Source organism: Pantherophis guttatus, chromosome 5 (genome assembly GCF_059756535.1).
Source record: "Pantherophis guttatus breed Tessera chromosome 5, ASM5975653v1, whole genome shotgun sequence".
In the NCBI taxonomy this organism is placed as follows: Eukaryota; Metazoa; Chordata; class Lepidosauria; order Squamata; family Colubridae; genus Pantherophis; species Pantherophis guttatus.
In genome coordinates this window covers 77,534,026-77,559,468 of record NC_142067.1, presented here as the reverse complement: position 1 = coordinate 77,559,468, position 25,443 = coordinate 77,534,026, and the positions used below count along the sequence as shown (strand labels likewise).

The window sequence follows — 25,443 nt, the reverse complement described above, 5'->3', positions numbered from 1 at the left end:
ATGACCATCCTCACATTTATGCCCGTGCAGCTTTCTTAACAACCATGTCACTCATTTCACAACTGCTTCTCTTCACCATGGTGACAAGATAGGGCAAAAACGTAAAATGTGAGGACAGTCGTAAGTTCGAGGACTGGTCAAAAGTGCGAGGACCAGTCAGAAATAGCTTTTTCAGCCCTCTGAGTAGTCCATATGCATAAAAGGATACAGCAATAGAGAGGGATGAAGGAAGGGAAGGGAAATTAGAGTAGGAGGGAGGGTAAGAGAGGGAGGAAGAGAGGAGGAGAAGGAGAAAGGAAGAGGAAGTAGGGAGGAGAAGAAGAGGGGGAGGAAGAGAAAGTAAGAAGGAAAGAAAAGAGAGAGGTGGTAGGTTTGAGGAGAAAGATTGCTGTACAATAAAAAAGATGAAAGGGAAGAAAGCCAACCCCAAACAAATATAAAGATATTAAGATAAAGAATGAATTGTTAAACTTTAAAGAATAAAAGGGAACAAATATGAATAAATAACAATAATTAGAAACACACATACAAACATACAATGTATTTTCTTTGAACAGAGTATTTGGCCGGTTCACAAATTTAAACAGTGTTTAGTCATTTCAATTAAATTTACAATTTCTATATTTCCTTTTTGCCATATTTATTCCTCATCTATTTTTGTAAAAAACCAATATTACCCTTCATCCTCATCTCTAATCTTAATTAAATTCAATTTTCCCTTCTACTCTATATTATACCCCTTCCCATTGTCATCTATTTTTATATCCATCCTCACATTGGTTAATTATGTAATATTAGTTGTTTAATATAAATTCAACATTTTAATATAAATCAATTAGTTATATAACTACCTTTTTTGTATATTAATCAATATGAACATGAATATTCCAATTATTTCCATGCAATCCAATTTCTTACAAATCAATTAATTATATTTACCAATAATAATAAACCAAATAATTTCCCCCATATATTCCTCCAAACCACAACTTAACCATTTCTGCTTTCAGAAATATACAATTAATAGTATCTCAATTATTACAATTCCCTAGTTAAATAGAGCTTTTTTTCTTTTGTGTTTTAAAATCCTGAACTCTCCTCTTTTTCCCTAAATTTCCCATCGTTTTCACCTACCTTTTTTGGTGAGGAAAAAGAAAAGAATTCTGCCTGCCTAATTTTCCAACCTTGCAGCAACAGCAAAGCAGTTTCAGTTTCGTTTCTCAGCAAAGCTAGGGGAAAAAAAATCAGCACTCTTTGCAAGAAAGCAGAAGAGCCCTGAGCAAAACAGCTGAGACAAATCAGCTGAGAGCCGGGAGGCCAATTAGCCTATGCTGAAGCTCCGTGGGCCAATAAAATTACAAAAAAAAGCACCGAAACCTTTGTTAAATTGCTGGCTCCCCCGCCCCTCGCCCACCACTATTTATTGGCAATAAATAGTGGTGCGGAGGGGCGGGGCAAGCCAGCAATTTAACAAAGGGTTCGGCTGCACCATTGGCTCTAGGGCGGCCCTTTGAAGCCCCGCGGCAAGAATTTGAAGTTTTTTTTTCCTCTAGCCATCGAAGGCAGCAATAGATGGGGAGTGGGCGGGGTAAGCGAACGGCTGGCGATCCAACAGAGCAGAAAGTGAGGGTGAGTGAAGGCGTGGAAGCTGCTTTCTCCATCCTGCTCTCTTGCGTCCGGAGCCGGTGGGGAACCACGTGGCAGCCCACGTGGATCCCAGGCAGCGGAACTCAGGCTAGGGAAGGGGTGGGCAATTGTGGCTCTTTTACAACCTGTGGCCTTCAACTCCCAGAATTCCTGAGACAGCCAAGCTGTCTCAGGAATTCTGGAAGTTGAAGTCCACAGGTTGTAAAAGAGTCACAATTGCTACCCCTGGCTACGGTAGGCTGGCGCCGCGCGGGTGGGAGGCGAGGGGCGGGCGAGCCAGCAATTTAACAAAGGGTTCGGCCGAACCCTCTAGAACCCCCAGAATCCCACCACTGTGTAGGCCCCTCTTGATCTTGAGGCCCTAGGCTGAAGCTTAGTTAGCCTATAGGAAAATCCGGCCCTGGATAGATATTTTTTCTTTTTCTTTTGGAGATATGATTGATTATAGACTTTAAGTAAAATTAATTAGCATCAAGGCAATCAAAATTAAACACTAAGAACAAATTCTTGCCCGGGGACTCGCCATTTCCAAACTTCATGTCTGCATGCCCTGTATCTCAGGGTCTTCTGGCAACTGAGATGCCTATGGATAGCCCGTGGGACTCCATTCTTGAAATGGTGTTTTCAACCCTATCCCATCTCAGGACACTGTGTCTCAACTTTGCAACTTTTACCTCAATGTTGCAACTCATCCAAAAAGAGCAAGATGTATCCCTCCTGGTTTCCCATTGCTTCTTCCATCATTTTCTTATACCGAATATCTGTCAAAGAGCTCAAGATGGAATACCAATTAGTACAGAAAAAAAAAAAACTCTAAAATTTCATGCATTGATCTTTTTTAAAAAATAGATAATACTGGGAATCATATTCCCATGATTTTTTTTCTTGACAAGTGGCCTGAAGATTTGCATGAGGTCTGTTCACTGCAAAAAGTTATATGTTAAGAGGAGGAGGAGGAGGAGGATGTTTAATACTATTTATTCAAAACTATTAAAAAAAACTTCTGACATTTCTACATTGAGAAAATGGCAGCAACATATTACCTGGAACTGAGCACTCATATATTTTTGCTTGACACTTGAGAGCCATAGTTTCAAGACAGAATGAAGTTACAGGATGAATCTTATTCTATATTTAGGAAGAACAACTGCAAGCTATGACAGGAATTCTCTATTACACTTGGCTTCTGAAGATTGCTCTATTCCAGTCCCAGAGGTCCTTTCCCTTGAGAGTATCCACTGCACAAAAACTTAATCTATTTCACATGAAAGGTATCAGCTGACCTAAGGTGCCTCAGTCAGCAGCAAAGGGAGGTGTAGCATTCACTCTTCTGACAGGCTGGAACTTTTCTGATATAAATAATCAGGTACTTAATGGGAGTTGAAGAGGGAGGGGGCAGCTTTAAAAAATAAAAGGTTGACTTGGGAAATACATTTATAGCTAGGGAACAAGGACAAGGGCTATGTTGCTGTGAATGTGATTCTCTTTATACCAGGTCATTAATGTTTTTCATTAACTATTACTGCAACTACTGAATACACAGGCAAAAAATTTTAAATTAAAGTATGTTCTGAGATTTTGCAGTTTCCTAAATGTATGTGCTCTTGTATGATTTTCATAAAAGCCTACTGGGCACAGTTGGTGACAACTAACCAAATGCATGTTTATTTTTTCTCTCTGTGGCTTTGTGTAGAGAGTCATGTTCAAATAAGCAAAATTATAATACTCAATGTTTGAACCCATAAATATTAATTTCTTTCTCATTGCTAAAATGCTTATCATTAACTCTGGAGTCACAGTGACCTTTCACGAAATGAATTGCACTTGAGCAATCATTTCAACATAGAGTTGTATTCTCCCTCCTTTCAGAGTAAGCTTGCTATTCAGCATAATTTCTATCTAGGCCTTAAAAAAGAATAATACAGATGCATTTCATAATACCCATGCCAGTTTTATACATGTTATAGATGGGGAGGTCAGCATGAGAACAATGTCATATCCAGCTTCTTTTCAATTGCATCTGGGTTGCAGGAGTAGGAAAGATGGATATTAGAGAAGCACCTCGTGCAGACCTCCACTTTATCCAAGCAAATTGAAATAGTTTGGTGCTGAATAACTGCATGTCCCTCAGCACTCCCCACAGGGCTTATTTTTAGACAAGGCAGAGCAGTTAAGAACTTTTCCCTCCTGTGTTTATTTCTTCCTGTGCCTCATGCTGGATCACAAATCCTAGGGATCTTGGCATGTAAAGTCCAGTACTTACTAAATTACTTAGTCATGAAATCAAAGTCTGTATGCCAGATAGGACTGGTTTTTTCAGTCATTTAGTTAAATTCTGTTCATATTATTTAAATTTGAAATTATTCAATTACTATCAGACTGCACTGTGACCTATAATTTGTGGATTTTCTCAACCTGTTTTTATGTCTTAAAAGATTTAAGAAAAACACTGAAAATTATCCTCTTAATTGTTAATTGTGCCCCAGAGTTCTTCAACAGATGGGAACAACCCAGTAACCCCAACAGTCTCAGCTGACCTAGAGCTCCCAAACATTATGTCATCAAAATCTGGTGGGAATTGCTAATAACAACTTGACAATTTCCTACTGATTTCAATGGAAAGGGTAGAAAATATATAATACTATATACAATGCATTCAGAAAGTATTCAAACCCCCTTCATTTTTGTCAATTTTGTTATGCTACAGCCTGATTCTACAGTTGTTGAAATTCATTTTTTTCTCATTAATCTACATTCAGTACTCCATAATGACAAAATGAAAACAGAATTTTAGAAATGTCTGTAAATTTATTAAAAAGAAAAAACTGAAATATCACATTGACATAACTATTCAGACCCTTTGCAACACCACCTGAAATTTAGCTTTAATGCCCTCCATTTGTCTTGATCATTGCTGACATGTTTCTACACCTTGATTGGAGTTCACCTAAATTGATTGGACATGATTTGGAAGGGCACACACCTCTCTATAGAAGGCCTCACAGCTGACAATGCATACTGTAGCAGAGCAAAAGCCATGAGGTCAAAGGAACTGCCTGCAGAGCTCAGAGATAGGATTATTGCAAGACACAGATCTGGAGAAGGCTACAATAAAATTTCTGCTGCACTGAAGGTTCCTAAGAGCACAGTGGCCTCCATAATTTTCAAACGGAGGACATTTGGAGCAACCAGGACTCTTCCAAGAGCTGGTCACCCAGTCAAACTGACCAATTGGGTGAGAAGGGCCTTAGTAAGAGAAGTGAACAAGAACCCGATGGTCACTCACCCGATGCACTGATCTGGGCTTTATGGAAGAGTGGCTAGATGGAAGCCTCTCCTCAGTACAAAACACATGAAAGTCCACTTGGAGTTTACAAGAAAGCACCCTGAAGGACTCTCAAATTGTGAGGAACAAATTCTAAGCAGGTTTATGTTCAGGACAGCAGAAATTAATTGTTAATGAGGAAAAAAAAAAGAATTTCAACAACTGTAGAATCAAGCTGCAGCCCACAAAATTGACAAAAGTGAACAGGGTCTTGCAGCTATCAGCAACTGAAAAAACTGTTGTTTATACCTGGTTGCAACTGTGGGAAGGAATGAGTATAGCATGTAAAATCACATTGTTTCAGGTAGGCTGCAATCCTATGTACTGTATAAGTACACAGGAGAAGAAGCTCCATTGAATTCAGGATAAATGCAAGTAGTAATATTAGGAAAGAAAAAAATAATTTATCCCATAACAGATCTTTTGGCTGACATTATAAGATGTTATGGCTGGTGCTACAGAATGTAGTCCAAAATGTCTTTAAGGCAACAAGGTAGGATTCTAAGCTCACTTCCTTACACTAATTTGATGGTTTAAAAAAGATGTGTAGAGACAAGGTCTGAACTAAAATTTCCAGCATCTCTTTATCACTGACCATGCCGGGAGGAAAGCAGGGAATTAAAACCCAAAGCAACTTGTGAGCTTCTACCATGTTTTCCCAAAACTAAGACCTCTCTGGACAATAAGCCCAATCGGGCTTTTCAGTGCATGAGTTAAAATACACCCTCCCCCAAATAAGCCCCCCACCAACTACTTATACGCATGTACAGCCGTTCCCGACATTTTCTCTGGTTGCTTGCCATGCAAACAACATGAGGTGAGGAGGCGAGGCCGGGGGGGGGGGGGAAAGGGGTGACATGCCCTCCCCTCCCTGTTCTTCACGCCAGCTGAGCAGTTGGCTGCCGCTGCCCTGCTGTGTCCTGCCGCTACCACTGCCTCATGGAGCAGGACTCTGCAAGGCTTGTTGTGTCATTGCATGCATGAACGGCAGCACTGCTGTGAGCTTCATCATACCGGCACCAGCTTGCATCCTGCCGCTCATGGCTGCGCTGATATGTCGAACCTTGTGACAGTGCTGCTGTTCGTGCGTGCAATGGCACAAGCCCTGCAAAGTCCTGCTCCACGAGGTGGTGGTGCGATGAGTCTCACAAAGACTCATTTCTGACAGGTGGGGTGGGGGAGAAGCGAGACGAGTGGAGTGAGACATGGCTCACCTTGCCATCTTTTCTCGCCACCTCATGGAGCAGGACTTTGCAAGGCTTGTGCTGTTGCACGCACGAACGGCAGCACTGCCGCGAGGTTCAACATACCAGTGCAGCCACAAGTGGCAGGATGCCAGCTGTGCTGGTATGATGAAGCTCGCAGCAGTGCTGCCTCCACCCCCAAAATAATAAGCCCCCCCCGATAATAAGGCCAAGTCCTTATTTCGGGGTTCAAAAGAAAATAAGACCCTGTCTTATTTTCAGGGAAACACGGTAATTGGGAATTTGTTTTGAGGGATAAACAGTATAAAGAGTCAATCTCAAAGTTCCTGTCTACTACACCCCTTATATAATTGTATTGACCAACTGCTGATAGTTGTAATTTGTCAACCTTAAAAGGAGCACAAGTTCTTCATCCCTAGTGCAAAATATTTGGTACCTCAGATAATTCACTTTCTTTCCCAACATTGCAATGCTTGTGCAATATTAATATATTTGGTGAGATTCCAAGAGTGTTTTTGGTGAAAGGGGAAAAATTTCCATGAAAATATAAAAGTACCATCTGTTTCTATTAACTATTAGCCTCTTTCCTGTTCATGCAATCAAATCTAAAGACATAATGCCTTTAATATTTCTATTGTTAAATAAAATTAAGCAAGTAAAACAGAGGATGGGGATTGCAGTCCAAGAAGATAGTCTATTTTCACTCATCAACATTCTGTTGTCCTGATTTCTCAAGCAACAATGAGGTCATTTAAAACTGGCATGGAAGAAAGTTTGCCTCTCCTTGAAGTAATCCTACGCAGTTGTATCATTGAGGAATTTCCATTTTGATTATATTTTATTCTTAGCATTTATTTTTAGTCCCAATTTAAGGTTACATATAAACTGGCTTCTGGAAAACAGTATATATCCAAGCCATGCCATACAAGGCATGGTAAACCTATGATCATAATTGTGCCCAAAATTTATGTTGCTAAGTGGGAAATTTGTTAAGTGAGTTTTGCCCCATTTTATGACTTTTCTTGCCACATTTGTTAAGTGAATCACTACAGTTGTTAAATTAGTAACGGTTGTTAAGTGAATCTGGTTTCCCCATTGACTTTTCTTGTCAAAAGGTTACAAAAGGTGATCACATGACCCCAGGATACTGCAACTGTCATAAATGTCAGTTGTCAAGCATCCAAATGTAAATCATTGGAATGCTGTAGTGATCATAAGTATGAAAAATGTTCATCAGTCACTTTTTTCAGTGCTGTACCTTTGAACGGTCACTAAACAAATTGTTGTAAATTGAAGACTACCTGTACTTCAATAGGCACAGTAAGATGGGAAGTTGTATTGAGCATACAGAATGCCACTGCTCTTGTAATTTCTAGTGGTCTTTATTCTCTGAATTCCCTTCTTATCAGACCTCTGAAGAGTTTGTTTATCATCTTTAGGTACAGTCTACTAAAAGACTTCATCCAGGCTTTTGCAATTCTGTTTTGTGAATTGAAATAAATAGTAAATAAATAATGTAGATAGTTATTAACTTGTGCCTTTGATGGAACATGTGCTCTTTTCCTATTGTGTTGTGAAAGTGATATTACTCATTGGATCTATTAAAAATTCAGTAATGAATTTCAGATGTTCTAAGTTCCTTGCAGTATTCTGTGGGTGTATCTTAGTAACTCTGAAACTTGAGTCTGAAAGATAATCTGAGCTGATGAATTTATAGTTACCAGGAAGTACCATGGTCAAATTATAGGTAATAAAACCTTGCTTACAGAATGCCATTATAACCCATAAAGTTTTTGCTATCATTTTTTTGTTTCCTTAATTGATTTTAGGTTTTTTGCAGTGAAAATTCTATTGCTTAAATATGTCAAATCAACGAGCTTCAAATGTCAGAAGCATTCAGGTAAGGTATTTTGTGTGATTGCTTATAAATAACTATTTTAAATGGAAGACAGATGCATGGGTTGGAACTTTAATTCTAGTTAGGAATTCTCAATTTGCTATAAATGCACCTAAATTATTTTGATGAAACAATTTGTTGCATGTCTCACATATTTTTATTAGAAAAAAAAATGAATCACAATATGCTTTTTTCCCTATGTTTTTCTTTGAAGATGTTTTGCTTCTTCTTTGTTGAAGAAGCTTCTTGGATGAGAAGTGAAACGTCTTCAAAGAAAAACAAGAAAGTCCAGTTGCCTCTTGAAAAAGCACCTTTGGGACTCTCAATTAAATACCGTATTTTTCAGAGTATAAGACGCTCTGGAGTATAAGATGCACTTTAGTTTTGGGGGAGGAAAATAAGAAAAAAACTGCCTACCAGCATCCATCGGTATTCATCTGGCTAGCATCCTTAGCAAATAGCCTGGTCAGCTTCAGCACAATAGCCTGATTCAGCACGAGCAGCTGATTGGCGGGTGGAATACCCCCAATCAGTTGTTCCCAGAGGTGAAGTTTAGCAACAGATTCACTAGTTGTGAGCATGCGTGCGCGCGCTACACTTGCACATGCCTCGTTGGAGTAGATACGCAGCTTCAAAAATGCAGGTGATCGTCGCAGGGCACTCCAGTAAGTACAGCAGGGGAAGTGCGGGACTGGTCCGACAAGGCAGCAGCTGTTCCAGGTTGCCATTTTGGCCTCTGCGTCTTGCTTTTTCACTCTCCGAAAGCTCTGTTTGAGAAGACGTGCAGAGGCAGAAGAGTGGGGGCCGGTGGGTGGTTGGGACTACATTCAGTGTATAAGAGGCACCCAAATTTTCATCCTCTTTTAGGGGGGGAAGTGTGTCTTATACTCCGAAAAATACAGTACCTGTTATTGTTGTTTCTTGGCAGGAAAATGCTGGCTATTTCATTAAACAGAACATTCCATTGTGACTAAGGTGGAAGCCTTGACCTTCCAGATAGTATTCAGCTAAAAAAACCAAATAGCTTGCTTTTTGGTCATGCTTAGGTTGATGGGTATTTCTGTGAACAAAGGAATAAATATCATTGAAATTAGACATTTTTATTTCCTAGTATATCATGTCGGATAGCTCTAATTGATTAATAAATCATCCAGAAAAGTTAGGCCCAGATTAGTTATTTCCCCAAATATACACTCTAAATATTAATAATCATATATGAAGAAACCAATGGCATATGTAGTTTATTTGAAACCCAGAGCAGCTATCTCCTCTCAGTCAATCACTAACAAGGCCTGGAAGCATTGCTAGCTCCACTTGCTTAGCAGCGCTAGGTTGCCAACCACTAAACAGCTAATTGGCATGTCATCAATAGCAATCCAACTCCATGCCATTGACCCTATGAATAAACCCTCTGTCAGGGTTCCAAGTAACACCTCCAACCAAGAAAGACTCCGAGGCAGGCAATTCCTCGAAGTTCCATTTTATTAGAGATGACATATTGGTACATCTGGGAAAACCCGAATCTGAAAGCCCCCGGGTTTTCCCCACCCAAAGGAAAGTCCCCTGCACCCACATTTCCATCACATGATCCAATTAATCCACCATCCCAACTAGAGATGTTTCCCAGTCACGCCTCTCCAGGTGCAGGCTGAACGTCCTTGACTCCCAGAGAAAAGAATGTTGTTATGGCTATCTATCTCTACCCACTCCAATCAACCCCTCCCAATTTCCCACAACAGCCCTATGTACTAGATGTGGCAGCCCTGAAGATCCAAAGAGAAGCTGGCCTCCAGGGCTGACAGGCTTCCCCCCCCCTCAACTGAAAAGCGTGTCCTGAAACAAGAAGAGCATAGGAAGTTAATTCAGTCAGTCTCTAACCACCTCCCCACCACCCTCAGGAGAACCCTTTGGCTTATCAGGGAACTTATCATGGAATTGCTTTACTAGTCTATCTGCTTTCACATCCCAACTCTTAACCCAGGTAACTTGAGACAAAGGTACCCTTTCCAATGGACCAAGTATTGTAATCGACCCCTATGTAATTTAGAGTCTAAAATCCTCTTAACTTCACAATGTGTTTCCCCTACTGGCTTGGGAGCTGGTCTGGTTTGTGGTCTCAACCTTGAACTAGATGCAGGCTTTAGCAAGCTGCTGTGAAAGACTGGATGCACTTTCCCTAATATGTGTGGGAGGTTAAGTTGAACTGTTACGGGGTTAATTACTTTCACGATCAGAAAAGGTCCTAAGAACTTAGGTCCTAGATTTTTGCTGGGCAATTTCAATTTTATATATTTGGTTGACAGGTACACTCAATCCCTCACACGGAAGGGGGGCTGGAGAGATAGGTGTTTGTCGGCTTGTTTTTTGTATGCTTCTACTGCTTCTGCTAGCCCTTTCTTGGTGTTTTTCCAATCCTTTTTTATTTTTATTTTTTTCACTTATTGCAGCATTCCATATCGGTGTCAATATCATCCATAACATTCATATTTACATAAGTTCTATTTCTATTTCTATAATTCACTATCCTATATTATACAGTCACTTAAATTATAATATTTACATGTAACTTCGATACAATCATATTATCATCAATATTATATAATTCTTATAGACTAATTTTACTCCTATTCTCTAGCCATATATACCATCTACTCCAAACTTGGTAATACTCCAATTCTTCTTTCCCTTTCAATTCCATAGTCAACCTATCCATCTTTGTGCACTCATAAACCTTTCTTATTATCATTGCCTTTGAAGGAATATTAGTCTGTTTCCAATTTTAAGTGAAAACGATTCTGGTTGCAGTTAATATATGTAATATTATATATTGAAAGTTTTTAACCATTTTCTCATCTAAGATGCCCAGTAAAACTAGTTCTGGCTTCAGTTCGATCTTTTGTTCAGTAATTTCTTCCAATGGAAGTATTTTATGCCAATACTTTCTGGCTTTGGGGCAGGTCCACCACATGTGGTAGAAAGTTCCCTGTTTATAACTACATCTCCAGCATTCGGGAGAACTGTTTGGAAACATTTTGGCCAATGTTACTGGGGGTAAATGCCAATGATAAAACATCTTGTAGAGGTTTTCCTTATAGGCTGCCAACATCGTTAGTTTATAGTTTTTCTCCCATAATTTGTCCCAATAGTCTAATTCAATACTATATCCAAAATTTCTAGCCCAACTTATCATCGTCTCCTTCACAGTTTCTTCTTCCATTTTGAATTTTAGGAAGAAGTTATAAGATTTGGTAATCATTTTTTCCTCTGTCCCTAGCAATATTTTATCCAATTCCAGTTGTTTTCCATAGATACCATACTGTTCTAAATCTTTTTTATATCTTGTCCTGATTTGGTGATAGGGACACCAATCAATCTTTATTCCTTGATTCCTTAGGTCCTGGTCAGATTTTAATTTTCCTTGTTCATCCAATAATTCTGTATAGCTCACCACCTTATTTAAATCTAATACGTTTGGATAAATCATTGCCTCCATTGTTGATAACCAAATTGGAATTTTCATGTAATGATTTTTCCTAATTTTTTCCCAAATGCTTATCAAGGCATCTCTTACTAAGTGTTTCTGGAAATATGCATGGGCTTTATTCTTCCCCTCCCAGAGGAATGCGTGCCAGCCGAGTTGGAGATTGTGGCCCCCGAATGTTAACACCCTTTTGTTGTTCAATTTAATCCAGTCTTTAAGCCACATCATGGCTGCCACTTGATAATACAATTTATTTATTGGTTCAATTTATATGCCGCCCTTTTCCGGAGACTCAGGGCGGCTTACAATGCATTAAGCAATACTCTTCATACTTTTGTATATACACCTGCTTAGTAGGGCTTTCGCCTCCCCACAAAAGCGGTGTTCTTTTTTTAATACAAAGTCAGTTTATTGCCCCCACAAACCGGGTCCTCATCCGGGAGGCCAAAACCACCCTTATTTCTCAAATCTTGCAAAAGTTTGAGTTTTATTCGGGCTTTTTCCCCCAACCAAATAAATTTTGTTATTATTTTATTTAATTGTTTGGAAAAAAAAATCCCTAGTTTTATTGGTACCATTTGGAAGAGATACAAAAATTTAGGTAATATATTCATTTTTATTGTAGCAGTTCTGCCCATTAATATTTGTAATTTCGCCCAATTATCCAAATCTTTTTGTATTTGTTGTAGTAATTTGTTCTAATTGTCCTCTTTTATCAAAGAACATTTTTCCATTAACCAAATTCCCAGGTATTTCACATTCTTAACAGTTTGGATCCCCAATTTCTCTTCCAGTTCCTCGTTTTGCCTGTTAGTAAGATTCTTAGTTAATATTTTATTTTATTTTATTTCTTTATTTTAAGCTCTACTACCTTGCCAAATTCTTCAATTTCCTGTAATAATATGATTCCCATCTCTAGAGCATCTTCTATGATAAAGGCCAAATTGTCTGCGAATGATTGAACTTTGTATTCTTCCCTTTTAATTCTCAGTCCTTTATTTCCTGCTTTTGCCTAATTTGTATCAATAATATTTCCAAAGATAAAATAAATAGAAGGGGGGATAGGGGACATCCCTGTTTCACCCTTTTAAATATACTAAAATCCTCTATTGTTTCCCCATTTAATATTATTTTTGCCGATTGGTTGGAGTAAATTGCCCTAATCATTCCCATAAATATTTCCCCAAAATTCACAATATTCAATTGATTAGTAAGAAAATTCCAATTTAGATTATCAAAGGCTTTTTGAGCATCTACAAATATCAGTGCTGCTTGCTTTTCCGGATGAGCCTCATAATATTCCAATGTATTCATTATAATCTGTGCGTTATTTCTTAGATGTCTGTTGGGTTCATTCCCTTTTTGGTCAGAATGAATGATTTCATTTAATATGTTTTTGACTCTTTCACCCATTATTGTAACAAATATTTTATAATCGGCATTTAACAGCGAGATTGGCATTTAGTTTTTAATTTGCTGTTTATCCATGCTGTCTTTTGGAATAAGCATTTTATGTGCCTCTGTCCATGACTTTGGTAATTTCGCATGTTCTAATGTTTCGTTATATACATCCAGTAGTAGTATCTCCAATGGCTCTTATATTTCTTTATAAAACTCTGCGGGAATTCTGTCTGGTCCTGGAGTTTTGTTGTTTTGTTGTTTTTGAATTGCCGCCTTCATCTCTGCCATAGTGATTTTATCATTTAACATTTCCTTTATTACATCTGGTAATATGGGGAGGCTCCTTTCATTTAAATACTGTTTAATATCTTCTTCTTCTATCTTCTCCTGACTATACAAAGTTTTAAAGAATTTTTGGGCAATACTCTTTTTCTCTTCCATCTGATAATGCACATTCCCCTCTTCATCCTCTAATTGCTGTATTAATTTTTTTTCCTTCTCCTTCTTCAGTTTGTAGGCCAGTCATCTCCCTGGTTTGTTAGCATGTTCAAAGAAATTCTGTCTTGTTGATTTAAGTTTTTGGGCCATTTCTTCTTGTGAGATTAAATTGATTTTCTGCTTAATCATTTCTTTTTCTCTAATTTTCTCATTTGAGGATTCTTGCATCCTAAATTCCAATTCTTCAAGTTTCACCTTAGAGTTTCAGCTCTAATTGTTGTTTCTTTTTTTCTTTGTTCCTTTGTGCCACATATGCTATTGTTAAGCCCCTAATAGAAGCTTTAGTTGTAAATTTTGTAGGGTTGTATGTTCATTTAAATTTTCCTTCAAAAAGAAGTTTAGCTCTTTTTCTATCCCTTGGACATATTTTTTTTCTTTTAAAACCCTCTGATTCATGGTCCATCTCCCTCTCTTTTTTGTTCTTCCCTTCCATTTCACTATTAGAGGATTATGGTCTGCCCATGTATTTGATATTATTTCTACCTCCACTATATTTTTACCCAATTCCAAATCCATCCACACCATATCTATCCTGGACCATGAATTATGCGGATTGGAAAAGAAAGTGTACTGATTTTTCTGTGGATTTAATTCTCTCCAGATATCCTTTAAATCAGGGGTCCCCAACCTTTTGGACCTCAGGGACCACTAAATTCATAATTTTAAATACCATGGACCACTAATATCTGCCTAATGACCGGCTGGGTGGGCGTGGCTAGGTGGTCATGTGACTGGGTGGACATGGCCAACTCAATGGTCAACTTGATGTCATTCACACCAAGGAGCGCCTCGTCGGCCTCCACTCATCCCTCCCCTGCCAGTCACTCCTCGCCTCACTGCCCGGGCTCCTTAGGGCTCCAACAGGAAGCAGTTGTTGGGAGCTAAGCAGCCACCACGAGAAAGAGTTGGCAAAATAGCTGGCTTAGTTCAAATTGGATCTGACCAAGAAGGAGGCTCAGCAGAAGCACCTCACTGAAGACTACGAGCATAGGCTTTCCAAGCAGAGGGAAGATCTGCAGGAGTGCAAGGCCTGGAGGCTCAGTGGGTTGAGATGGTCAGTCAGTTCCAGGCCATGATGCAGTCCCACTGAAACAAGGCCCTCCGGCTCTTCGCTACCAGTACAACTTCCCTCCAGCCTTTGCCCAAAGTCCCGCACCAGGAGGCTGAATTTCTGCCCCCCTCCAACCCACATAAAAAGACCCCGAAGGGGGAAACTCTCTGCAACAACACAAAAGTTTATTGCATGTATCTGGCCCAGGGCCATAGTTTGAGGACCCCTGATTTAGTGCAATATAAAAGAATGCAAATAATTTTTCTGTGGACCACCAGCAGTCCATGGACCACCAGTTGTGAATTGAGAAAGTGGTAGTTCCGTCTTTGTTCTCTAATTCTTCTGGGTACCTGATTGAGAGTTATAATTTCTCTCCCCTTATAAGTCAACGGAACACCTTGTGTCCTTCTATAGATTTCATCCCTGATTGCTTTTTTTGCAAACCTCACGTGTACTTCCCATGGTAATTTATGTGGTTGGACGTAATTGGTATGTACTCTGTAGATTTCGTCAATGCCATTCTGTATTTCATGTTTATTCATCTGGAACATGTCAGCCAACATTTCTGTCATGAGGTTCACTAGATCTTCCTCTTTATTCTCTGCTATATTTTGAAATCGAACATAGAAAGATGATTTTTCCAATTCTAGATGTATTATTGCCTCCTCCAGGTCTCTGTTCGCTGCCATCAATCTTTCTTCTGTTGCTTCCAGTTTCTTTTCTGTTTGCTCTGTTCTTTATTCTCTGTTCATTTTTAGCAATTGTCTGCTGTATTTTCCCCATTTTGTCATCCAATTTCCACATATCTTCCTTCACTTTTCTCCATATCACTCTTCATTTCCTCATGGTTCTTACCTATTGACTCTCAGTCAATCTATTAATGTTTTCAGCATCACTTCTTGGATCATATTCAACGTCGACTACATATTATGTAGACTCAGTGAGGATCCTGCTTTCTCACCACCCAGCATGTCTCCTATTGATCTCTGTCCTGATGGGGAGGTTGTTATCGGCGTGGTTTTCTTTGCAGTTTTTTTTTAATTGAAAAAGTTTTACAAGTACAAATTTTCCCATTCCCCCCCTTTCCCTCCCTAACCCTCCCTAGCCCTCCCCTCCTCCCATGACTTCCCCAAGGTGAAATCCAAATCATATTATATCATCACACTTTACCGCACATCTATTCTACCCCCTGTGTACTATACATTTCTAGATGACATTGAACTATTCTACCCCCTGTATACTATACATTTCTACACAACATTCAACTAAAACCTATCTGGTACTTCCTAGTTTGATATTTATTCTGCACATAATCTATCCATTTCTTCCACTCCCGTGCATAGGTCTCTTGAGTCCGGTCTTTTAAGTATGCTGATATCTTCGCCATTTCTGCAAAACTGGCCACCTTCAAAGTCCATTCTTCAATAGTAGGCATAACATCCCTTTTCCAATATTGACCAATCAGTAAGCTAGCTGCTGTCACCGTATACAATATCAATTTTGTTTCACCCATTGAAAAGTCCTTAACTATACCCAATAAAAACAATTGAGGAGAAAATTGGAGTTTTTTCTTCAAAACATTTTGCATAACCCACCAAATTTTTATCCAGAAAGCCTTCACTTTCCTGCAAGTCCACCATATATGATAATATGTAGCATCTAAACAATCACATCTCCAGCATTTTGGTTGAACATTAGGATACATACACGACAATTTCTTAGGATCTAGATGCCACCTATAAAACATTTTATAAAAATTTTCCCTCAAATTCTGTGACTGCGTAAATTTAACATTCTGAACCCATATTTTTTCCCACATTTCCATCATAACTGGTTCTGCAAAGTTTTGCGCCCATTTAATCATACAATCTTTAACCAATTCATTTTCTGAATCTCTTTCTAACAAAACGTTATAAACCCTCTTAATATGCATTGGGCCTTTCTCTTTTATCTGTCTTATCAATTCTTCTTCATGCAACATTAAACCAGTTTTTTGATCTTCTCTCCATCTCAATTGAAGTTGATTATACTGTAACCAAGTTAAATTAATCCCTTCTTCCAACAGTGTATTTAGTGTCTTTAGTTGCCATCTGCCCCCATCATTAAAAAGTACCGAGTGACTTTATATTTGTATTCCTTATAATATGACCAAGATCCAACCACAACGGTATTTTATAATCCCATTTGAACTGATGCTTCTTCCATACTCTCATCAAGGAGTTTCTAAATATGTGGCTGTTGAATACTTTATCCACTTTATTTTCGTAGAACAAATATGCATGCCAACCAAGTTCAAGATCATGACTTTCTATATTCAGTATTCCATTCTTTGTCCTTCCAAACCAATCACTTGCTTGTTTCAACGCTGCTGCTTCATAATACAGTCGTAGGTTTGGAAGTTTAAGGCCACCCCTTTCACGAACATCTTGCATAATTTTCAGTTTAACTCTCGGCTTTTTCTCATTCCAAACAAACTTATTCACTCCTTTTTGCCATTCCATCAGCTGTTTATCACTTTTAAGCACTGGAATCATTTGAAACAAAAATAAAAATCTAGGTAGAACATTCATTTTAACTGCTGCTATTCTTCCAAGTAAGGACAGCTGCAGTTTTTTCCAAGTTTCCATATCCTTTTGTACCTTTCACCACAACACCTCATAATTATTTTGAAACAGTTTTATATTTGAATCTGCAACTTGGACTCCTAGATATCTCACCTTTGGTACTATTTCAAAGCCTGCCTTCCTTTCAAGTTCCTTCTTTTGATCTTCTGTCATGTTTTTAACTATCATCTTGGTTTTTTTCTGATTCAGTCTAAATCCTGATACCATGCCATATTCTTCTATAATGTCTTTCATCTGGATTATTGATTCCATCGGCCGTGTTAGGGTAACAACCAGATCGTCTGCAAATGCCCTTGTTCTGTAATCCTCTTGCCTTATAACTATTCCATTCAAAGTACTCGAGTCCCGTATTGTATTCAACAAGACTTCTAGAGTTAAGATAAACAACAACGGGGATAACGGACAACCTTGTCTTGTACCTTTTTCTATACTGAAGTTTGTAGTTAAGCTTCCATTAATAATAATTTGTGCTGTTTGCTCTTGATAGATTGCTGAAACCGCCTGCACAAACTGATCCCCAAAAATCCATCTTTCTTAAAGTCTTTAATAGAAAGTTCTAATTCACTCGATCAAAGGCCTTCTCTGCATCCAAAAACACCAGCACTGCAGAGATCTGCTTATTCTTCTCAAGATATTCCAATAAATCTATAATTTGCTTCACATTATCCTTCATGTATCTGCCTTCTATAAATCCTGCTTGATCATGATGAATCACCTCTTGGATAACTGGCATTAATCTGTTGGCTAATACTTTTGCAAAATCCGTATTAATCTGTAAAAATCTGTATAATCCGTATTCAGGAGAGATATTGGTCTAAAATTTTCCGGTTTTGTAGAACCTGCTTCCTCTTTCGGTATCAATGAAACAAAAGCTGCTTTCCATGAAGGGGGTATTTTGCCCCCTTGTTGTATGCTACAAAATAAGTCTTTAAGATGTTCAATCATTTCTACTTGTAAAAATTTATAATACACTGCAGTTAAACCATCCATCCCTGGAGCTTTAGCTGTTTTCAGTTGTTTAATAGCCACGACAATCTCCTCAGCTGTTATTGGTTAACTCATTCTTTCCTTTTGATCACTAGAAATTTTCGTAACTCTCCTTTCTTCTAGATATTTATTTATAAGTTCATTCTGTATATCATCTTTGGCATATAGTTTGGTATAATAATCTAAGAAAGCTTCTTTGATTAGTCTTTGTTGAAAAACTTCCTTCCCTCCATACTCAATACTGCCAATAGTCCGAGTACTCTGCTGCTTCCTCAGTGTGTAAGCCAACCACCTGCCCGGTTTATTAGCGTTGCAAAATGTATTATGTTTCACAAATTGTAAATTAGTTGCTGCTTGTTCTGCTATGAGCATTTGAAATTGATCTTTCAAAAGTTTTATAATTCCTTGTAGTTTTTCATCTGTTGGATTTTTTATGAGTAACTGTTCTTTTTTCTTTATCTCTCCTTCCAGTTCTAATCTTTTTCTTCGTCGATTTGATTTATGTTTAGAATTCATGTAGATCAGAACCCCCCGTATATACGCCTTACTCGCGTCCCAAACAATTTCAATAGGGGTACCCTTATTCAAATTCATTTCAAAAAATTTCTTCATTTGTTTTTTGAGTTCATTTACATTCTTTTCATATCTAAACAAATTTTCATTTACTCTCCACGATCTTCTCTCATTCTTTCCCATTTCTATTTCTATCCATACCGGGCTATGGTCAATTTAAGTCCTTGGAAATATTTTTGTTTTCTTTGTTTTTAGAAGTAAATCGGCCGTAAGTAGAATAAAATCAATCCTAGAGAAGGATCTATGTGTATCTGAGAAAAAAGTAAAGTCCAGTTCTTTTGGGTTATGCACTCTCCATATCTTTCAATTCCAAATCTTCTTTCATATCAAAAAAGATCTGTGGTAATTTAACACATGACTTTGCCAAACTCTTTTTATCTTTTTTGGGATCTATTACTCCATTCCAATCTCCCATAAGTAAAATAGATCTATAGTCCCATTGTAATATTTTAGAGTACAATATTTTGTAAAAATTTTCTTGTTGCTGATTAGGAGCGTAAATTCCAATCACCAAAATTGGACCATTATATGTATAAAGTTCAATTGCTATATATCTTCCACAATCATCTGCTTCTATAATTTTAGCTGGCAATCTTTTATTTATATAAATCACTACACCATTCTTTTTCTCCGGATTTGAGGCTATAAACTGTGCTCCTAGTCTAGAATTTATCAAATATTTTTGATCTTGTATTCTAATATGAGTTTCTTGTAACATCATTATTAAATTGTCTCAGATAATGAAATATTTTCCTTCTTTTCTGAGGTGAGTTCAATCCATTCACATTCCAAGTTAAAAACTTAATTGTCATTTGTAGTCTTCTGAAGCGTTAAGAGCATTTGCTGAAGTTTCTGTTCCAAACTGGTAGTCTTCGGCTTAGCTCCTCCCATAGCTTCGGATTTTTGTGTTTTACCATTAGCTCCCTTCTTATCTTGTAGTGGCTTAGACCTCTGCTGTTGTTGTTTCTCTAGAATTTGTTTATAAGCTGCTCGAGTTATACGCTGATCTTTCGCTTTATACGACATCAACTCGAGATCCACTGCCACTTCTCTTGTATTTTTGGGTGGTCCACCTATAGCCTCTAAAGGAAGATCCAGCAACGGTTCATCCAAAAAAAACCCTGTTGCTCCTTGAGTTTCCATTGCCTCCACCTCCATCTGTTTCCGCTGCTCTTCAAGCTCTTGTTCAAATTGCTTCTCTTTATCGCCCTGCTCTATGCCTATCACTGAGGATGTACGTGGAGATGTTGCGCCAGTTTTAAAAACATTGAAGTAAAATTCTTCCGCTTTTTCAACAGTATTTAATCGATATCTCTCCCCTTGATACCTCAATATTATGCCAACTGGAGGGTCCCATCTGAATGGAATTTGTTGTTTCTTTAATTCGGTCACCAAAAATCCAAAATCCTTTCTATCTCTTAGCATCTTAGGCGGCAACTCTTTGTAAATCCCAATCTCCCTTCCATCCACTTGAATAGTAGAAACAAAAGACTTTTGCAAAATATCATTTCTTATACTTCTATCTGTAAAGTAGATCACCACATCTCTAGGCAATTGCCTTTCCTTGCCACCCAAGAATTCACTCTGTAAACCTTGTCCATCTTGCACAAAATCTCCTCAGGGTTAGCTTTTAGCATCACAGCCAGGGCATCAGCACAAACCCTTCTCAAGTCTTCTCTGTTTTTTTCTTTTATTCCTCTCAATCTTACAGCAAACTCCATGATTCTAAATTGCATCATTGTCACTTCATTTTCAATCCTTTGCATTTTATTGTCAACATTAGAAATTTTATAATCAGCTTCCTTCATTTTAGATTCTACTTCTGAACTAAGTTCTTCCACTTTTTTATCAATCTGAGCAACTACTTCTGACAAGCCAGTCACAACTGTCAATATGTCATGCTTCATCTTGTCATACTTTTCTTGAACCACCTCCTTAATTTCCTGTTGAGATTTTTCAAATTTCTGGTCCAAAACTTCATTTTGATTCATCAGAGCCGCAGCAATAAATTCCTTCAAATCTTTAAAACCAGTCTCCTGTGCTTGGCTCTGAGTCTGCAAACTTAATAGCTGCTCTTGTGACTTATGAGTGTGGGAGCCCCCCCCCCACAGCTTTAGTGGCTGGCTTTGTCTGCTTTGAAGCCATTCTGCCACACAGTCTGATTATTTCTAAGAAGGAAGTCTTCCCTCCCTTTTCACCACAGAATCCTCTCAGAAATTTCCCCAGTGTTAATCAAGTCTCTAAGGGAGAAGGAACAGATCAAAATCACTTAAAAAAAAAAACTTTTCCCTTTTCTTCTAGCCAGCGCTGTTGCTTTAAATACTTTGTAGCATATTAAAACACTCAGGCAAATCCACTTTCACTTTCAGCTTTTTTCCTATCGCTGAAGTCGGACGCCATTTTAGCAAACTTTCACTTTTTCTCCGTTCTTAAATTCAATCACAGGGCTAATACAAATACTTGCAGTTTTGAGTTTCAAGTCCAGATTCCACCCTGTTTATTTTTAATAATTCTCTTGGATTTTGCTGGTTATATTGGTTGCGTCGTCTGGCTCTGCTGGATGCAGAGTTGTCCCCGGAGTCCGGAGCCTTGGCGAGCTGGATAGGGAGCCTCACCCTGTTTCCTCCCCAGAAGCAAATAAGACAATCTGGGGGCTTCGCAGGGGGCTCTACCTGATCTCGCCGGCTCTCCTCATGTTTCCTCAGGAACACGGAGTTTTTCAAGCCGCCTCTCAGCTGTAGAAGTGGCTCTTTATGGGCGGCAGGGCTGGCGGTCTTAAAGAGACCGTCTAGCAACGACGGCAGCACCAACCGGCAGTTTTGCAGTTTTTGTGATCGTCATTGTGCTTGTCATAGTTAAACTCTTTAAAAACTTCTTCCACAGTACCATAAATTGCCTAGTCTTTATTTTCTCAGAAGTCCTTTTCTCTTGTAGAAATTTTTCCTTCTCTAAACCCTCATTGTAGGTCTGTTATTATTTTTTAAAAAATGAATGTAATACTCTATATTATCCTGTCTTAGACTATATAAGTTACTCCTTAGTATACTACAAATATAATCTAAAATTAATAGTTAATTAAATTGTTAATATTATAATCTAACATTTCTAATTACCACTAGCAGTATCAATTCTAATCTAAATACATTTACAGATGCATAGTCATATAGGATATATATATATTCATGCTGTGTGGACGTTCCACAGCCATCGAGATAGAAAAACGTCCACACAGCATGAATAAACGAGATGATACCTCCCACCTACCAGCCATTTGGAAACCCGCCCTTATTGACAAACGAGTCCCTAACACAAAGAATGACACCAGACCCACACTCACGAGAGCCACACAGGATGTAACCACCACACATCCACGCAGAAAGCAGACTCAAACCCACACTGAGGATGAGGCACGACCGCGGACCAGAAGCCAGACCACAGCTGCATCATTAGCCCCTTTAAACCCCTCCATATATATATATATATTTGTTTTTCTTTCTTTTTTGTAGGTTTTATGTGTATTTCTCTTTAGCCAGGTTCTACCTATGTAAACCAAGATATTATGCAGCCCTAGTTCAGTGAAATCACAATTCACTAGTTTCTGGGCTTTTTTTCTTCTGGCAGCCAGCAGACCAATGGGCAGCAAAGGGTCTGCTGGCTGCCAGAAGAAAAAAAGCCCAGAAACTAGTGAATTGTGATTTCACTGAACTAGGGCTGCATAATATCTTGGTTTACGTAGGTAGAACCTGGCTATATATATATATATATATATATATATATATATATATATATATATATATATGTGTGTGTAGGTCTTTGGTTATTCGGGTCTTCTCCCATGTAAAATTGGAAGTGTCTTGGCGACGTTTCAACGAAGTCTCATTCGTTATCTTCAGGCTGGTGTTCTCGGCTTCGTGCTTCCAGGAGCAATGTGAGAGCAATGTGAGCTGTCTCTTCCTTTTAACTGCTAGTGGGGGTGTGAGCTGATTGGGTGGGAACTTGGCTGTGTTCTGATTGGGTGGAGGTGTGTTCTGATTGGTTAGGGGCTTGGCTGTGCTCTGATTGGATGGGGGGGTTGGTTGTGCTCTGATTGGCTGGGGGTGTGTTCTGTTTGGGTGGGGGCTTGGTTGTGCTCAGTTTAGTCTGAGTTGCAGAGGAATTTGAGCTGATGAGTTGCGTTGTTGTTGTTTGGCTTCGTGTTTGTGGCCGTGCGAGCTCTTCATGGTGGGTGTCAGTCTGCTTCATGTATGGATTGGAGGGGTTTAAAGTGGCTAATGATGCAGCTGCGAAATGTCGCCAAGACACTTCCAATTTTACGTGAGGGAAGACCCGAATAAACAAAGACCTACATAAAACACCCGCGAAAACCTGAGAATATATCTATCTATCTATCTATCATCTATCTATCTATCTATCTATCTATCTATCTATCTATCTATCTATCTATCTATCTATCTATATCTCCAATGGCTCACTAGGACACACCATTTACCAGAAGAAAACACACACAAACCGCTATCTGCACGCATTCTCACACCACCACCCAGCACAGATCAACTCCGTAACCAAGACACTCATCTCCAGAACAAAATGCTTAGCTGACAAACAACACCTAAAAACCGAACTACACACTCTCACTAACGTACTAACATCCAATGGATTCCAAAGAAATAAGATTACCAACCTAATCCAAAAAGAAGCCCCCACTAAAACCCAAGACAGAGAACAAGAAAACAGCAAAGCCCTCCTCCCATACATAAAAGGCACCACAGATAGAATCAGCAAGATCCTCCACAAACACAACATCAAGACAGCATTCTGCACAAACCAAAAAATATCCACCATCCTAAGAAACCCCAAAGACAAAATTGAGTTAGAAAATCAATGAGTATATGAAATCCCATGCACTGCCTGTCCCACCACATACATCGGACAAACCAACAGAAGAATAAGTGCACGCATTGAAGAACACAAGAACTCAGTCAGAAAAGAGGAACCAACATCTTCCCTGGTCCAACACCTCAAAGCCACAGGACATGATATTGACTTTAAAAAGACCAGAACTATTGCCAAAACTGAACACTTTAACAACAGAATAATCAGAGAAGCCATCGAGATAGAAAAACGCCCACACAGCATGAATAAATGAGATGATACCTCCCGCCTACCAGCCATTTGGAAACCAGCCCTCATTGACAAATGAGTCCCTAATACAAAGAATGACACCAGACCCACACACACGAAAACCACACAGGATGTCACCACCACACATCCACACAAAAAGCAAACCCACACCGATGAAGCACAGCCACAAACCAGAAGCCAGACCACAGCTGCATCATTAGCCACTTTAAATCCCTCCAATCCATACATGAAGCAAACTGACACCCACCATGAAGATGTGGCACGACGAAGAACGCGAAGCCAAACAACAGCAATGCAGCTCACCAGCTCAAATCCCCCTGCAACTAACCCCTACCTAAACAGAACACACCCCCATCCAGTCAGAGCACAGCCAACCCCCCCATCCAATCACAGCACAGCCAAACCCCCAACCAATCAGAATACACCTCCACCCAATCAGAACACAGCCAAGCTCCCACCCAATCAGTTCACACCCCCACTAGCAGTTAAAAGGAAGAAAGAGCTGCGATCTCACATTGCTCCTGGAAGCATGAAGCCGAGAACACCAACCTGAAGATGACGAATGAGACTTCGTCGAAACGTCGCCAAGACACTTCCAATTTTACATGGGAGAAGACCCGAATAACCAAAGACCTACATATACATACATACATACATACATACATACATACATACATACATACATATATATATATATATATATATATACATATATATATATATATATATATATATATACATACACACACACACACACACACACACACACACACACACACACACACACACACATATATATATATATATATCTGAAACTTCTATACAAAGATCACAAAAATATTACCTTTGAATCTATTTAAAAATTTATTTATTTATAAATATAGCCAATATATAAATATGTATCAATATAGAAAGTAGATTAAATAATAGCTATGTTAAATATTCACAGTTAATTATGGGTGTATCCAGTCCAAAGTCCTTCACAATTTTCACCAAAGTTCTTTACTCCTAATTCTCACTATTTCATCTGCAATTTCTCCATTCTCCAAATCCAAGATGTCAGCTTCCCTCTATTTTGCACAGTCACTGTCACTTCTCTTCACTCCCAGAGCATTAGCGTCACCGTCTCTATCAGAAGTTCTTTTTTTGGGGGGTAAATATTCCTTTCCTGAATTGCTCACCACACTTCCATCTCTCCAAATAGCAAATCCGTTTCGATATTCAGTCTAATTATGCAATTTTCCAGCACAGCGCCTGTTTGAATCATCAGTCGCACCTTCCTCTCCTTCTGCCATGTGTACTAATTCCGTCTTCTCAAAATTTTGCTCCCACCACTAAGGCGCCGCTTTTCCCACCATAGAGACTCACTTGTCTATCAGCTTGTAGGTTTCACCAGCTTAGAGAAGCAACCTGGTATCTCACTCTGCCTTGTCACTCTCCACCTGTATTCCTCACTGTTTCCCACTCTTTACTTCCTCCACCATTTGATCAGGCCATCACACCTCTGGACCATAACAGCTGGTCTCTTTTCGTGCCAGATTCAAGAGGGGCAACAGGGGATCGCTTTTCTCCCTGTCACCCCCAGAGTATCCCCTCTATGGCACTGACCCCT

At 38.9% G+C, this 25,443-nt stretch overlaps 1 protein-coding gene across 1 annotated transcript in view; it reads left to right on the top strand.

The window, feature by feature from the left end:
• The first annotated feature begins 2,858 nt into the window (after positions 1 to 2,858).
• SMPX (small muscle protein X-linked) overlaps positions 2,859 to 25,443 on the top strand; it is a 45,922-nt gene continuing 23,337 nt past the window's right edge. Inside the window, exons 1-2 of the mRNA XM_034433870.2 lie at positions 2,859 to 3,013; positions 8,007 to 8,077. Coding sequence (XP_034289761.1) covers positions 8,039 to 8,077 — 39 coding nt within the window. The 5' untranslated portion in view covers positions 2,859 to 3,013; positions 8,007 to 8,038. The remainder of the gene's footprint in view (positions 3,014 to 8,006; positions 8,078 to 25,443) is intronic.